Consider the following 16,370-nt stretch of genomic DNA (forward strand, 5'->3'; position numbering starts at 1 on the left):
GCCCCAGTAAATAATCTAGCACCAGCCCCTCCTAGCCTTTGTTCGCATCGATGTATTTCTGAAAAAAAGAATTCAGTTATTCCAACTCTAAACCCAGTCCCCAAGTAGCCTACATTAGGTTATAAAATAAAATAAAATAAAAACTAGCAAAACGAACTGCGCGGTGTCCCCTCCACTTTTCAAAGCAAAGTTACACCACTGAATAGTACTAGTCTGAATAGTTACTTTAGTAAGAGTAAAAAAGTATCAGATAAAAAAACACTCAAGTAGTTAGTTACTAGTTACTTTGGGTCATATACTGAATATCTATAGTCTATTTTTATTTAGATATATAGATACAATTTATGTAATGTGTGTGTGTGTGTGTGTATACTGTATATATTTCATCAGCCTTTACTCCAGTCTTCAGTGTCACACAATCCTTCAGAAATCATTCCAATATGTTGATCTACTCATCAGTGATGTTCTCTTTAGCTTCATTCATCAAAAGAATCCTAAACAAAATTTTCACATGTTCCAAAAAATATTAAGCAGCAAAACTGTTTCCAGCACTGGTAATAAATCAATATATTATAATTATTTTTAAAGATATGACTTGAAAGTGTATTATATATACAAATAACCTCTGACACAGAGAAGAGTGAAACCCTCAAATGACCTGCATTATCAAAGAACATTTTCACGAGAGTCGAGTTCAATCACTCAGAAAACTCCCATTAAAAATCACCGAAACCAAACTGTGAAACACATCTTATTTACTGACTCATTAACATCTGCACTTTGTTGTTTCTACGAGAATTTCCAGAAAGAGGTATTCAGTCAGCGAGAAGTGAAGGAAGCACCGGGATTTCAGCGCATGACCTGGAACACCCTCTGATTGGTCACTGAGTTCATAAGCTCACCAGAATCTTGTAAAAGATTATTACAATGCGCAGTCTGTCTCTGGCTCGTAATCCAGATCTGAATTTAGCAGCTGATGATAGACTCAATACCAAACGTAATTGTATCAAATATAGAAAATATTAATTGGCTATATTTTTGTCTTTTGAAGCTGCATTCAACTTGCCTCCCTCTGTTGATAAGCCACCATAACAAACTAGTTCCGTACTGTAATCGAGTGTAGCCTCAGTTATACCTGTTGAACCGTTGAATCGTTACTACCCACCTCTGTTGGTGTTTATATACTACTTTAATTGTTTATCAGTATTTTGAATTAGGATTTAATTTCATATATATATATATTTTAATATAAATAATTTTGTATGTTTTTGTATTTTTTTATTACTGTACAAAAATATATTCAGCTTTATTTTTATTATACATAATTTTATTTCAGTTTTAGTTTTAGTCATTTTAATACTTCATGTTAATTTATTTTATTTCGAGTAGTTGCTGAACCAAATTTCTAATCATTTAATTGAATTTTTTTTTTTGATTTTCTCTTTTTTTAAATTTAATCTTTATTTTAATTACTGAATAATTATCTAGCGAAGTGGCTGATTCTGATACAGATTTTTTAAAAGCATATTTATTTATTGTCTATTTGCTTTATAACAAACAAACTGTTCTTAAACACAAATATCTAGACATTTGAAATGAAACCACTGCACATTTAACCAGAATGAAACACAGATGCTAATATCGCGTTGCTAAGAGTGCAGTTGTTTTTCCATTTGAAATCGACGGTTTACCTTCAGCATTTCAAAAACAAACAAACAGCGTTTAAACTTGATTAGCTGTAAACAAAGTGTGTTTTCAGTTTGTCTGTACACCTTCTGACTGTTTGTGACTGAACTTATTTTATTTGTTTTTTTATGATTTAAATATTTTACATGGTCTTAGGAACATGTCTGATGTGTTTGATGAACAGGAGAGTGTCATAATCATAATCATCTGTGTGCAGTTCACTCTGATCATTATATGATCATCAGAATACAGCATCTGTTGATTGTGTGTCATCAGGTCCTGTGATTCTTGGATCCAAACACGCTCATCCAATCTCCTCCTTCTGTCTGATATTGACCAGTGTGAGACATCGGTTATCAACCTGTTCCTGATAACCAGAGAGATTTGACCTGCTACTGTGTTCTGGGTTCAGAGGGGTTTTAACTCAGGAACACACTGCTGATGTGGAGCTTAACAGAGTCTGGGCTGAGTCTTGAGTAACTAAGGCATCAAACCAGAGGAAGGGATTACTTTTAACCCCTGGTCTGGTTTGTGTGGTATAGTCAGTATAGAGTGTCTTCAGGTTCTGGTGTTCGTGTTGAACGTAAAGAGACTGCCTGTATCATCTGGTTTCCGCGTTAAAGAGGAACAGTGTCATTCTCTGATCCTGTAACTAACACACATCTACACACATTCACAACCTCCTTCACTCACACACTCTTCCCTTTCTTCTGTTTGTCTTCCTCTCTTGAGGATCTTATCATCAATCAGTAATCTGTAGCTCTGGATTTTCCCTGTTTTCATCTTTCATGGTTTCAGTATTTAATCACATGAGTAAGAGATCAGTTACACAGTTATACTATAAACAGTCAGTTTAACTTATATCACACTAAAAACCCACCAAAAACCGATGTCTATTTGCACGCTTATTCTGCAATATTTCCCTGATGGAGGCTGAATGATTTTTAAATCTTCAGATAATAAAGAGGTTTTTTGGTTAAACGTTTATAATAAAGAGTTTCGCTGAATGCAGTTAGTTGTCTTGTGTTTTTTAAACCTTTTTAAATGTTGGTAAACATTCAGATCAGAAAGTGAAGTGTCCAAGCACAACATGTCAGGGACCATAACCCACATCAGAGAATCAATGAACATGCAGATGTGATGCTGCATTATTAAATTTATATTATAAAATCTCAGGATACTTCAAATCAAAACATATTAGATGAGAGAGGATCAGATGACAGAAACAGTGTGAGTTTTAATGAGTTTGAAAGAAAAGCCTCACAAAGACCCAGAAATACAGAGTTAAATAACAGATCATAAAGTAGTTGAGTCAAAATGAACCACTTAAACCTGAACTGATTTTGTACATCCAGTGATCTCTGAGGAATTCCACCCAAGACTTTCTGAGTGAACGTAAGCCGCAGGTTATTTTAGAAAGGAACCTTTTAACAGCAAAGTCAGCGTGTGTGTGTGTGTGTGTGTGAGAGAGAGAGAAAGAGTGTGTGTGTGTGTGTGTGTGAGAGAGAGAGAGAGAGAGTGTGTGTGAGAGAGAGAGAGGTGAGTGTGTTTGTGTGTGTTTGTGTTTGTTTTTTTTTTGGAGATATCTCCTCAGTAAGAGAGTGTGTGTGTGTGTGTGTGTGTAAATTGAACATCATGACGACAAATCCACATGCTTGTGTGCAGTAGTGTGTGTGAGAGGGTGAGAGAGGAGAGAGGCAGGGTGTGTGTGTGTGTGAGAGAGAGGTGAGTGAGTGTGTGTGTGTGAGTGAGAGAGAGAGAGTGGGGTGGGGAGGGTGTGTGTGTGTGTGTGTGTGAGAGAGAGAGAGGGGGTGGGAGCGAGTGAGTGTGGCGGTGCCCTCACCTCAGGTGGGGTGTGTGTGTGTGTGAGAGAGAGAGGGGTGTGGTGTGGAGTGTGAGAGAGAGGAGGGGGTGGTGAGTGTGTGTGTGAGTGTGAGGAGAGAGAGTGAGGCAGTGGTGGTGTGTGTGTGGTGGGAGAGAGTGGGGGTGTGTGTGAGAGAGAGAGAAAGAGGTGGGGGTGGGGGGTTCTGTGTCTGTGGGTGTGAGAGAGAGAGAGGTGGTGATGTGTGTGTGTGTGTGTGTGTGTGAGGAGAGAGAGAGAGAGAGGGGGGTGCCTGTGTGTGCGTCTGTGTTTTCTGTGTCTGTGTGTGGCAGGTGTGTATCTGTGTGTGCGTGTGTGTAAAAGGTTTTGTTTGGTTGGTCGGTTGTTTCTGTTGGTCGTCTTTCTGGTTTGTGTTGTGTCCGCTTTTCTTTCAGGTGTGCGTGTGTTGTACTTTTTTCCGTGGGTTAGTTGGGGTGTGCGCGTGTCTGGTTTTTGTTGCGTGTTTCTCGTTGTGTGGTTTTTTGTCTCTTCCTCGTTTTTTGTTTTCACGTCTCTCATTTTTTTATCGATTTTGTGTCACGTTTTTTTTTTTTTTTTTTTTGTTTTTTTTTTTTGGGTTTTTTTTTTTTTTTTTTGTTTGGTTTTTTGTTATTGGTTTGTTGTGGTTTTGGTGTTTTGGCCTTCCCGTCGTAGTTTTGTTTGTTTCTCTTTTGTTTTTGTTTCTCTCTGCTTGTTTTTTGGTTTGGTCGTGTTGTTTCTGTGCTTTATGGGGGTCGTTTGGGTTTTGTCCTATCTTTGGTCGTTGTTTTTTCTTTTTTTGTTGTTTTCTGTTGGTTTGGTTCGTTTCGGTTTTTCTGTTTTGGTTTTTTTTTGTTCTTTGTTTTTTCTGTTTTTTTTTTGTGGTATCTTTTTTTTCTTTTGGTTTTGTGTTCAATTGGCCGTTTTGTGCTTTGTCTTGTTGTTTTTTTTCAAGTTGGTGAATAATTTGTGTTAATAAGTTTGTATTACGTTTTGGTTTTTTTGTCTTATGATTGTTTAGTTTATAGATATAAATCTTTGTTGTTTGTCTGGTTTGTGATACTTGTATGTTTTTGGTTTTTTTTTTTTTTGATCTTTTTTTTTTTTTTTTTTGTTTGATCTGTAGGGTGGGGGGGTGTCGTGTTTTTTTTTTTTTTTTTTGTTCCTGAACTTTTTTTTTTTTGTTTTTTTTTTTTTTTTTGTTTTTTTTTTTTGTGTTTTTGTTTTTTTTGTTGGTTTTGGTTCTTTTCTTTGTTTGTTGTGGGTGTGGGGGGACATCATCACAGTCTTATTGTCTTCTGTAACTGTGTTACTATATTGATATCTATGCACTTTTTAGTGTTCAGAAAGGATGCCTGTTGTGGTTTATGCGCTTTGACACAACCCCTTGGAGGTGGTCCAACAACTGACTGGGTAAGTACTTAAAAAAAAAAATTTATAAAACAAAATTATATATACAGTATATATATATATATATATATATATATATATATATATATATATATATATATATATATATATATATATATATCTTATGTATATATATATATATATATATATATATATATATATATATATATATAAACGCTGGTTACATGTGGTTTGCCTTAACATGAGTCCTGCTGTCTTTGAGAATGTAAAACATAGTAACTGGGCTTGTCATCTGTGTAAATAATTATTTTTGTTATAACAACATTTTTTTCATTATCAATTCTTAATATTTATATGCTTTGTATAGAAAGAAAAATACTAATACCCATTTGGTTATATTCTTTTCCACTTGTAAATACAAAAAAAAAAAGATGAAAAGTGGTTTGTGTCTAAATCTTTTCTCTTTATTGACATCTTTACTCTGTATTTGACATCATTCAGCAAATAACATATTAGGATTTAAGTAAATTATTTTAAGTTATTCAAATAAAGTGATTCATTATTGTGTTGTTCATATATTTTTTGTAGATAACTGGTATAAATCTGAATAGTTTACCAGTTCTTATGTAAATTAAAAACTCTACTTACACAGGTTGTTCCACATTATGAAGCAAGTCAGATTTCTCATGAAAAATGTTGAGGAACAAAGATCTTTGAAATAGTGATATGTGACTGAATGGAGATTATCAAACTGATCTTTGAGTGATTTACAAGACACAAGAACTTGGTCAAACAAAGGGTTAAGGAAGGTATCTGTAAAAAAAAATATTAAAAAGGACACTGTTTGACAACTGTAACTTGCTTAATAATGTGATACAACCTGTTTAAGGTTTTGCATTTACCTAAGAAGACCTGGCAAACAATTTAACAAACCTGTCTGAGACTGATAGCAGTTATCTAAAATATATGAGAAACACAACAGGTTATTTGAAAAAAGACAAATCTGAATTGATATTTTAATGAAATCCTATTGCTATCACTTGCATAATAATTTGGAAGACAGTGTATTTCCACACTGCGTGAACTTCTGTGATATCGCTGGATCACAAAGCTAGCACCGTTTCAAAACATCGCTCCAGTCCAGCAGCCTCCATTTTAGGAATTTTTTAATAATTGAAAATAATTTTAATCAAACCTTTATAAGGTTTGAAATGTATTTTGAGAAAGACATTGTACGTGGACAGATATGTGGTCCGTTATCTCCTGAAGACAAAATCTAAAACCCACAGGCATGCTAACATTTTCACAATGCGCTATTGGGAGTTAGTTAATAATTAACAAGGACTCGTGTAACGTTAGCCACCAGAGATAATGAAAGCAGAATGCTGCACTTTTAAATTTGGACACATTTTGCATGGAGACCGTGTTTAAATATGAGTTCAGTTTATAGGTTCACCACGCAGTCAGATTATAATTATTCAATTATTTAGCATCCTCCACACAGTATTTTAGGTTTCGTCAGGGACTAAGGACGTCTCTTATTTAGATATTCAACCGTAGCAAGCCCAATGCACTTAATATCATATTAAGCAAACCCAACACACGTCAATATTAATATCAGTTCACACACAGGCTTATTAACGTAAGTTGCAGTGGGTGACTGACCAACAGGCTATGGTATTAAACAAGCTAAGCTAGGTTAGTTAACCTTATAATCGCTAATAGACAATTACATGGGATATCGTCCTTTTTTGTCATGATTCATTTATTAATGATTCAGCATCATATGTATTAAAGAGAAAGAATCACTTCATCCGATGTTTTAAGTGGAAAATAGCATTGACAACCTACTTACACAACTACTGAAGCACTCTGTTCTCTCCCACCAAACCCACGGACTCGTGTGTAATGACGAGGTTAAGCGGGAAAGCAGGCAGTGAACCAAATAACTTTGAGGCACGTGAGGAATGAGACAAAACGTTTCTAACCTTAAAACGCTTTTTTTTTTTTTTTTTTTTGCCGTATACTGTTTTACTACTTACGCTATTATTTTACGTATATATCCATTATATTATTTACAATACACAGATTGATTTGTAATGATAATTGACAGTTTTAAGGGGGGGGGGGGGGGGGGGCATACTAGAAAATACATTCACTCTAGTTTCCAGGTCTGAAAATAGTGATGTGTGACATTGTATTAGTCTATGTTAAATAGGATATATAACATTCAATTTTTGTTTCTGTTTTGTTAATGAGGTGTTTGTGGACAAACTGATTTAACATTTGTGTAGAAGACAACATAACACTGCTTTTTATTTTTAAGTTAAAAGGTAAAATTAAACCAGAGGTGCTCCACTGCACCTGGAGGGCCACTGTCCTTCAGATTTTTAGCTCCAATCCCAATTAAACACACCTGAACCAGATAATTATGCATGTAAAGTGCCTGGCAAGAGGTGAGTTGGAGCTAAACTGTGCAGGAGAGTGGCCTTCCAGGACAGAGTGTGATCACCCCTAAATTAGATCCATCATTAGAATAGTAACAAAAGCTGCATTTTGTTTATTGTGTTGTTATTCAGTTATTTTATGACTTGCAGCTACATATTGTCTATTCATGGGATTCTATCCTTGATCAGTTACTAAATTGAACAAAAAAAGTATTACAGTATTCTAAAGCAAAACTACATTAATAAGAATGAAATGAAAGTTTGTTTTATGGATACTAATATATGTGTATTAATGTGGAGGCCTATAATGTGCACATACATACACACAACTTCAGCTATAAATGAATCCTCAAAAAAGATGTGTCTTTCGCATGAATGACATCAATCTTGGCTTCCTTGTCAACAAACTGAAGGATAATTGATTCTTAATCATATATAATTTAATTAAACAGTACCCTGCGTAAATAAGGTTTAGAAAAATATTTAGCCTACCATTAACTTCTGGTGCTGCATATGGTTTTGCAGAGAGCATTGTAGTCAATTAACATCAGATGTTTAAAGCAATGCAGTTTAAAATGACACCAAGCTCAGATTCCTCCACCAATGAAATCTGAGCTTGTTGTGCCACATCACCAGTGATTGAGGTTGTTTTGAGAAATGAAGTTTAAAATGACACCAAGCTCAGATTCCTCCACTCACAATTATAAATGTAAAACTATTGATAACCATATTTTATTTTATTTTTACAGTGACCACAGTTATTAAAAGTTCTGCGTTCTGATTAAAAATCATGCTGTAGGCTACATAATTGTAATTAATTTAAAATAATTTTATCATTCAGTAGCCTATTCCACTAATTCCTCAATGAACTTGTTTGTGACCAGAACAAATCCTTATTTTTATTTTTTCTTTATTACTTTAAAGGAAAAAAAATATATTGTATCACTACCCCTAATGCAAAACATGGGTCTAAAATGAACCATATTTATTTTCTACTTATTTATTTATTTTTGGTGTGTGTGTGTGTGTGTGTGAAATCAGTAATTTCAGCATTTAATAGTAGCCTACCTGATCAATAAATTCCATGATCCATGATTATTCAAAATATATGTTTTCAGTGAAGTTTCGTTCTTTACACCATGACAATAACCATTCATTTAGAGCAAAACAGCCTGTTGAACCTTTAGGTGTCGATACGCAAGGCGAGTGGTCTGACATGATGATCTGCGTGGCCCGGCAGGCGTTGTGCTGTGCGCCATCGCTGATCAGGCTCCTGAAGTCCCTCTTCAGTGTCGTCTCAGCGCGTCGATCGGATGTACGATCGCGTCCGATGAATCCAGGCTCGCATCCTCCGCTGTGGATGCACCCAGAGTCTGTGGAAGTCGGCACGAGTGAAGGACATCTGGGAAAGGTCGCGATCCTGGGTGCACCCGGGCCTGTGCAGCCGAAACACCGCGAATTAAGAGGTGGTGGGACTGTTAGTTAAGTGCAGTCGTGGCTACCTGCCGGACTTGTGAGGGTCAGCCCAGGAGGGTTTCTGGCTTTAGAAATGCGGCTCGAACGCGTCCTCACCTGCACTCAGCAGGTGGGCCTTATACATCTGCCATTAAAGCAAGTAACAGTGAGTAAAAAGTAATGGTAATGAGGTGTGAATAGGTATTATTAGCAATGCACCAAGCCGGGATTAGCGGCAGCCACGCCTGGCTTATGCTAGCGGGCTATAAGCCAAATATAGCGGACTCCGGAAATCAAAAATAAACTAGTGATAACAAAGGCTGGTCAGGATATAGATAGAAGAGGCAGAGGTAAGGTGAATCCAAACTGCGTATTTTTATTTACAAAATCACAAGTGCAAGGTGAGTTTTCAGTGACTTCTGGTGCAGATTTCTCAGTCGCGGGGGGCTGAATGCAGGTGAGCCCGCGTCTACTGCGAATATGTCACGCGCCAAGCCGTCACGAAGTTGGTTGGTAGCGCTCCTCTCTTTCTTTCAGATGCGGGGCGCAGCAAAGTAGCTTTCGGGAGGAAACCACTGGGAGTTCAGATGAGCATCGGATCACAGGTAGTCAGGAAGATTAAGCAGGAGGTCTGAAAGCAGGAGAGACAATGACGCGAGAGTCTTTTCAAGGTCAGTATGCGATGCGTCCTTGAATCTGAGTGGTGCATCAGCGGGTCAGGGAGACAACAGCACCATGGTCTGTCTCTCGTTGGAGGTTTGACACTGAACTGAGGCTTAAAGTGGTTTTATGGTGTTTTGATGAGGTTGCTAATGTTGAACAGGTGCGGTGATTAGTAACCTCAGCTAAAAAATGATGGTTGAGTGGTGGATGGACGGGCTTGACTGATTCCCTTACAGCGCTCTTTTTTTGTTGCAGAATACTATGATATTATATTCACACGATTATAAAACAAAAATAGTAGTGGTGTATAAAAATAGATTTTTAAGATAAAAAAAAATAGTCTATAAAAAATGAACGTGGCAATGTAGCTCAAACTCAAGACACACGTTAGCAACAAACAGGAAGTGAAGTGGCGTCAAAACTATGTACTTGAGGTCTGTCAATGCGACATTAGCACATTACCCACAAAAGATAATGCAAGGACATTATATCTCTGCCAAAATTATGTCTGCATGTGTTCAGCGATTAGAATATAAAGTTTACAAAGTGTTTTTATATTTTAGTGCTGCCACCCAGAATCTGCAGTAGATAAATATACGGCTCAGGAGCAGCTACTGGAGTTAATCACCACACTCCAAAACAAACTAAGGAAAAATACTATTATATTTTTTTTTAACTAACCATATAAACAAAAAGAAACAAAAAACATGTTGTTGTTTTTTTCCAAGAGCTGAGAACACCCTTTGCACTCACACCCTCAAGTTAATGATATAATCTGCACTTTATTTTGCTGACACTGTTGTACCCTGTGACATATTATACCCAAAAATTCTTCATACAGTAGACTGCCAGTAAAACCGATGACAATTTTGACCAAAAATTATTCAGACACTTTGACCCGACCATATTTTGATTAAGTGTTTTTTATTTAATTGCTTATGTGACCTTTTTACGCCCCCAGACTGAACAAAATGAAGCATTGCTTGGTAATTGGTTGAGCTAAATTGGTCTTATCTAATTGTGTTCTTAAATTTAACAGCGGACAGCTATTCAGTCTAATTCATTAGATACCTTTCTATCAAAGTTATCTGACATTATCAAGATGAATTTGTTCTGACACAGTTTAACTCTGAGTTCTTATTACCATTTTCTAAACTATAGTGAATAAACTGTGATAATGTGAGAACTGTTGAAGGTGTCTGAATAAATTTTGGTTGTATATTCTCTAATGTGTTGATTTTGAATGCATTTCTTTCCTGATGTTCTTGTCTGACCTGCTGCACAACATATCAAAAGATGATCAGAAACTGATCCACTTTCTTGTCTGAGTGTTCGTAAAGAGTGTCTTCAGCAGTTCTGGAGAACCTCAAATACTGGAGGTCCACGTGCAAGAAACTCAAAGAGATAACCTAGCACCAGCAAACACTGTGCAATGCCCTGAAGGAGAGAAATGAGAGGTGTCTTTCATCAGGATCTGAGGAGATCTGGTAGCTTCACACCGTGAGAAAGCTGTCTCAAACTCTTTCTGTCTGGAGGACAAACAGCCGCTGTGTGTAGTAGTGTAAGAATCACGTTTCATGACAATCATAAATTCAGACCCATCGATGAAGTGGTTTCATCATATAAGGTGAGAAAGTGGCTTTTTATCCAGCTTCATGTTGTTATAAAAGTTCTGTTTAAGTGTTGATTTGATCAGAGTTGCTTGTGTTTAGTTCAGCTGAACTCCATTATCAATAAAGTTTCATAGATTTGGGGGCAAATACTTTTTCTTTAGTTTCCAGTTATCATTGAGAACTATTTTGCTCAATAAATAACTTTGTCATTTACAACCGTGCTTTGTGTTCACTCAGGTTGTGTTTGTTTTATAACAGGTTTTAATTTTTAATTACCTCATTATGCGAGATGTCTCACAAAACAGAAGAAATCAGGATGGGGGCAAAATTCTTTTTTCACTGTAATCTGGTGTTTTCTGTATTTTTATTTTATTTAATTCTAGGAGGAGCCTCAATACAAGCACTGAACTCATTACAGAAGAAACTTCAAATGACAATGAAAACATTAAAGGAGAGTTTGAGAAAAAAACAGTTCGAATACACATCGAGTAGTGAGGAAACAGAATCTAGAGTCATTTTCTACATTACAGCTGTAGATCACTAGATACAGTTATGATCTGAGTTAGTGGCTTTTAGATGTATCGACATCGTCGACACGCGCGATCTCGCCAGGAAGTCGTTTTAATCGCTTTATACATAGAGCAAGCACGCAGCCGTTAGTTAACCGGACAAGCCGCTAAACCACGTACCATTATCAGCCGCCATTTGCGCAGGCTTGTCAGCAACGGCTCGCTTAGTAACAGCTGCCTCTATGTGTGAAATCAATGCACCTGATGGGATTTATCGCTGATTACAGAACCGCTTTACTGAGGAGAGGCGATAACCATCGGCCGATCTTGATTATGCACCCCTTGTGTAATGACTCCATCAACATCTGCTTCTGGATCATTATATGTCTGTCTCTGAGTTTCCTCAGGTCTGAATGATGAGATTGTGTTGATGTGTGTTGATGGGAGACGCATTGAAGTGAATGGTTTGAGCCAGTCTCAAGCTCGTACCAATAGAGCGCCAGATTAAACAGCAGTTTGAGAAGCTTCCATCGCTTCAGAGATGAAGAAGCTACAATCACCGCACTGAGAGAGGAAGAGAGGAGCAGAAGAAGCAGATGATGAAGAGAAGTTTATATCTACCACACATCTCAGTTTTTCACACACAATCAAAGATTCACGGAGGAGATGATGAGAGCCAGTGACGTCTGCTTTCTGAAGGTCTGATTCCAGATCACTGATTGATTGATTGATGATTGATGATTGATTGATTGATTGATTGATGATTGATTGATGATTGATTGATTGATTGATGATTGATTGATGATTGATTGATTAATGATTGATTGATTGATTGATTGATGATTTGATTTACATTTTTTATTTAATTTTCATATGATTCTTTTATTCAGCAAGTTGTTGATGATCAATGGTGTCTGTTCTGCAGGAGTTTCCAAATCTCGATGGAAAGGTGTGAGTGATCTGCTGCCAGTTCTGCTGCTTCTGATCAAAGACACTGCAAAGTTCTGATCCTGAATAAGCCTCTTCCAGAAACCAGATCTCATCACAAGCCGGATCCACAGACTCCTTTCTGAGCTTTGATTCATGTGCCGCTGCTACTGGCAACCTGCCCCTTCATAGAGTCTGGAAGAAGATGCAGGATTATCGTCCACAGAATTAAGTGAGTAGGTATGGTTGGATATGATTTGAGATTATTTGAGATTCATTGGAAATGATTGGATATTGTGAGATTTTGTGAGATTTTTTGTGTATTTTATTGTTTTAAATAAATTCAAAGAACAGTGAGAGTCTTTGCTCTTTTTTAATTGCGATGATTTTGACTTTGGCTTTTTAACAAAAACCCACCAATTCACATCTCAAGCAATTAGAATACTTCAAGAAGCAATAAACGGTAATTTTTAAAATATTTAGTGAATTGTTGGCCTTCTGGAAAGTATGTTCATTTGCTGTACATGTACCAATACTTGGTAGGAGCCTTGCTTTAATTACTGCCTCACCCAAGGGTATGGAGGTGATCAGTTTGTGGCACTGCTGAGGTGGTGGCGGAAGCCTGGGTTTCTTTGATACAGTGGCCTTCAGCTCATCTGCATTTTTTTTTGGTCTTTTGTTTCTCATTTTCCTTTCCTCTCTTGAGAATACCCCTATAGATTCTCTTTCTGGGCTCAGCTCTGGTGAGTTTGTTGGCCAGTCAAGCACACCAACACCATGGTCATTAAACCAACTTTTGGTGCTTTGGCAGTGGGGCAGGTGCCAAAACCTCCTTGGAAAATGAAATCAGCATCTTCAAAAAGCTGGTCAGCAGAAGGGGAGCATGTAGTGGCTCCAAAATTTTGGTAAACTTGGGTGTAGTGGACTTTGGTTTTCAAAAACACAATGGACCAACATCAGCAGATGATATTGCACCCCCAAATCATCACAGACTGTGGAAACTTAACACTGGACTTCAAGCAACTTGGGCTATGAGCTTCTCCACCTTCCTCCAGACTCCTAGGACCTTGCCTCCAAATGAAATACAAACTTGCTCTCTCATCTGAAAAGAGGACTTTGGACCACTGGGCAACAGTCCAGTTCTTCTTCTCCTCAGCCCAGGTGGTAGTAAGACGTTCTCTGACGTTGCCTCTGGTTCAGGAGTGGCTTATGAAGAGGAATATGACAACTGTAGCCAAACTCCTTCACAACGTCTGTGTGTGGTGGCTCTTGATGCATTGACCCCAGCCTCAAGTCCATTCCTTGTGAAGTTCACTCAAATTCTTGAATCGATTTTGCTTGACAATCCCTCATAAGGCTGCGGTTCTCTCTCGGTTGGTCGTGCATCTTTTTCTTCCACACTTTTTCCTTCCACTCAACTTTCTGTACTAACATGTTTGGGATACAGCACTCTTGTGAACAGCCAGCTTCTTTGGCAATGAATGTTTGTGGCCCACCTCCTTGTGAGGGGTGTAATGATTGTCTTCTGGACAACTGTCAGATCAGCAGTCTTCCCATGATTGTGTAGCCTCAAGTGAACCAAACTGAGAGACCATTTTGAAGGCTCAGGAAACCTTTGCAGGTGTTTTGAGTTGATTAGCTGATTGGCATGTCACCATATTCTAATTTGTTGAGATAGTGAATTGGTGGGTTTTTTGTTAAATGTGAGCCAAAATCATCACAATTAAAAGAACCAAAGACTTAAACTACTTCAGTCTGTGTGCATTTAATTTATTTAATACATGAGTTTCACAATTTGAGTTAAATTACTGAAATAAATGAACTTTTTTCTATGACATTATAATTTATTGAGATGAACCTGTATATGTTCGTTTAATTCTTTTTATCAATGTAAAAAAATATATTCCACTTTATTTTTAATATGTGTAATTATACTTCCACTTTATTTTTAATATGTGTAATTATAGTTTTCTAATCATTTAATTTAAACATATTTTAGATTTTCATTTTCATTTTTTTTTTTTTTTTTAGAATTTAATTTAAGCTTTATTTTAATTACTGAATAATTAACTAGCAAATTGGCTGATTCTGATACAGTTTTTGTTTCATTTTTTTTTTTTTTTTTGTTTTTTTTGTTTGATTTTTATGGCTATATGCTTTATACAAACAAACTGGCCTTTAAATTAATTTATATATAGTTTTTTGTTATTGGAGGAAACTGCTTTTTTTTAATCATGATCCAAACAAAGATGCTACACACGTTGCACAAGCAGTTGTTTTTAATTTGAATTAGATTGTATAATTTCAGGATTTCAAAAAAAAAAAAAAAAAAAAAACAGAATGGTCTGACTTGGTTTTATTTATTTTTATTTTGCTACATAAACCATATCTGCATGAAACAGAAACAGCAGATCTGAATGAGATGCAAGTTCAGTCTCTAACAGCAGGTGGTGCTTATGAACCAGCAGTGATACAGCGTTTCCTTAATTAGCTGTAAACAAAGTGTGTTTTCAGTTTCTCTTTACACCTCTGACTGTTTCTGATTGAACTTTCAGTCTTGATTAATAGTTTGATTTCAGCCATTAATTTCATTATGATTTAAATATTTTACATGGTCTTAGATAACAGGAGAGGTGTCATAATTCGCAATCATCTGTGTTGTGTTCACTCTTGATCATTATATGATCATCAGAATAACAGCATCTGTTGATTGTGTGTCATCAGCTCCTGTGATTCTGGATCCAAACACGGCTCATCCAGATCTCGTTCTGTCTGATGATCTGACCAGTGTGAGATACATCTTCAACAATCAACCTGTTCCTGATAATCCAGAGAGATTTGACTGTGATGAATGTGTTCTGGGTTCAGAGGGTTTTAACTCAGGAACACACTGCTGGGATGTGGAGGTTAAACAGAGTTCAGGCTGGAGACTTGGAGTAACTACAGCATCAAACCAGAGGAAGGGAGGTGGTTTCTTCAACAATGGTGTCTGTAGTGTGTGGTATGATCCGTACAGTGTCTGGAGTTTGGTGTACGGATGGTCTCCAGGTTCTGGTTTTTGTGTTGAACATAAGCTTGATCGTGTGAGAGTGAATCTGGACTATGAGAGAGGAACAGTGTCATTCTCTGATCCTGTAACTAACACACATCTACACACATTCACAACCTCCTTCACTCACACACTCTTTCCTTTCTTCTGTTGTTCTTCCTCTCTGAGGATCTTATCGATCAATAGTCAGTAATCTGTCTTTGTTTCTTCATGCTTTTTTATTTTTTAATGTTTTTTTTATTGGTGTTGTTGTACTGTTATTATTTTAATATTTTTTTTTTGTGTCTTGTGTACTGGTGTCTTTTGGTTCAGTTCACATGTGCACCAAACAAATCATTATTTTTTTTTCAGGAAATTTAAACAAAAAATGCTGTTTTGGCACTCTTTGATATGGTGAGACAGATAGCCTTGTAAATGCATCAGTTCAAATGACAGTGTCGATCATCCCTTCATCTTTCTAGTTTTAACGCAAAGTACACATGAATGAATCTGATGCAATTGCTCAATCCGTGTTTACAGTGTAGAGACTGATGACTTGCCTGAGGTAAATTAAATGTAGACTCCACAGCTCGTTATTTTCTAGAAATGAAGTCTAGAGAAGAGCATTTTGAGAAATATTAGACTATATACTCCATTATATTTTACTTTACCCATTAGTCTTAATTATTTTATGTATGTTTAAATAAATATTTTATGAAACAAGTTAAGACAGCCACTGTGTGCTGTAAATGGTTATGTTTCAACAACAAATAGAAATTGTATAATTTATAAGTTAATTTAAAAACTGCATTATGTGCTATTTACATGTTT

General features: G+C 36.6%; 1 protein-coding gene across 1 annotated transcript in view; it reads left to right on the top strand.

Moving 5' to 3' along the window:
* The window catches only part of LOC109068101 (zinc-binding protein A33-like), a 92,795-nt gene extending 77,042 nt beyond the window's left edge, over positions 1-15,753 (top strand). The window contains exon 6 of the mRNA XM_042721216.1: positions 15,236-15,753. Coding sequence (XP_042577150.1) covers positions 15,236-15,753 — 518 coding nt within the window. The remainder of the gene's footprint in view (positions 1-15,235) is intronic.
* Positions 15,754-16,370: the final 617 nt, after the last annotated feature.

The sequence above is a fragment of the Cyprinus carpio genome, chromosome B3 (genome assembly GCF_018340385.1).
Source record: "Cyprinus carpio isolate SPL01 chromosome B3, ASM1834038v1, whole genome shotgun sequence".
NCBI classification, from domain to species: Eukaryota; Metazoa; Chordata; class Actinopteri; order Cypriniformes; family Cyprinidae; genus Cyprinus; species Cyprinus carpio.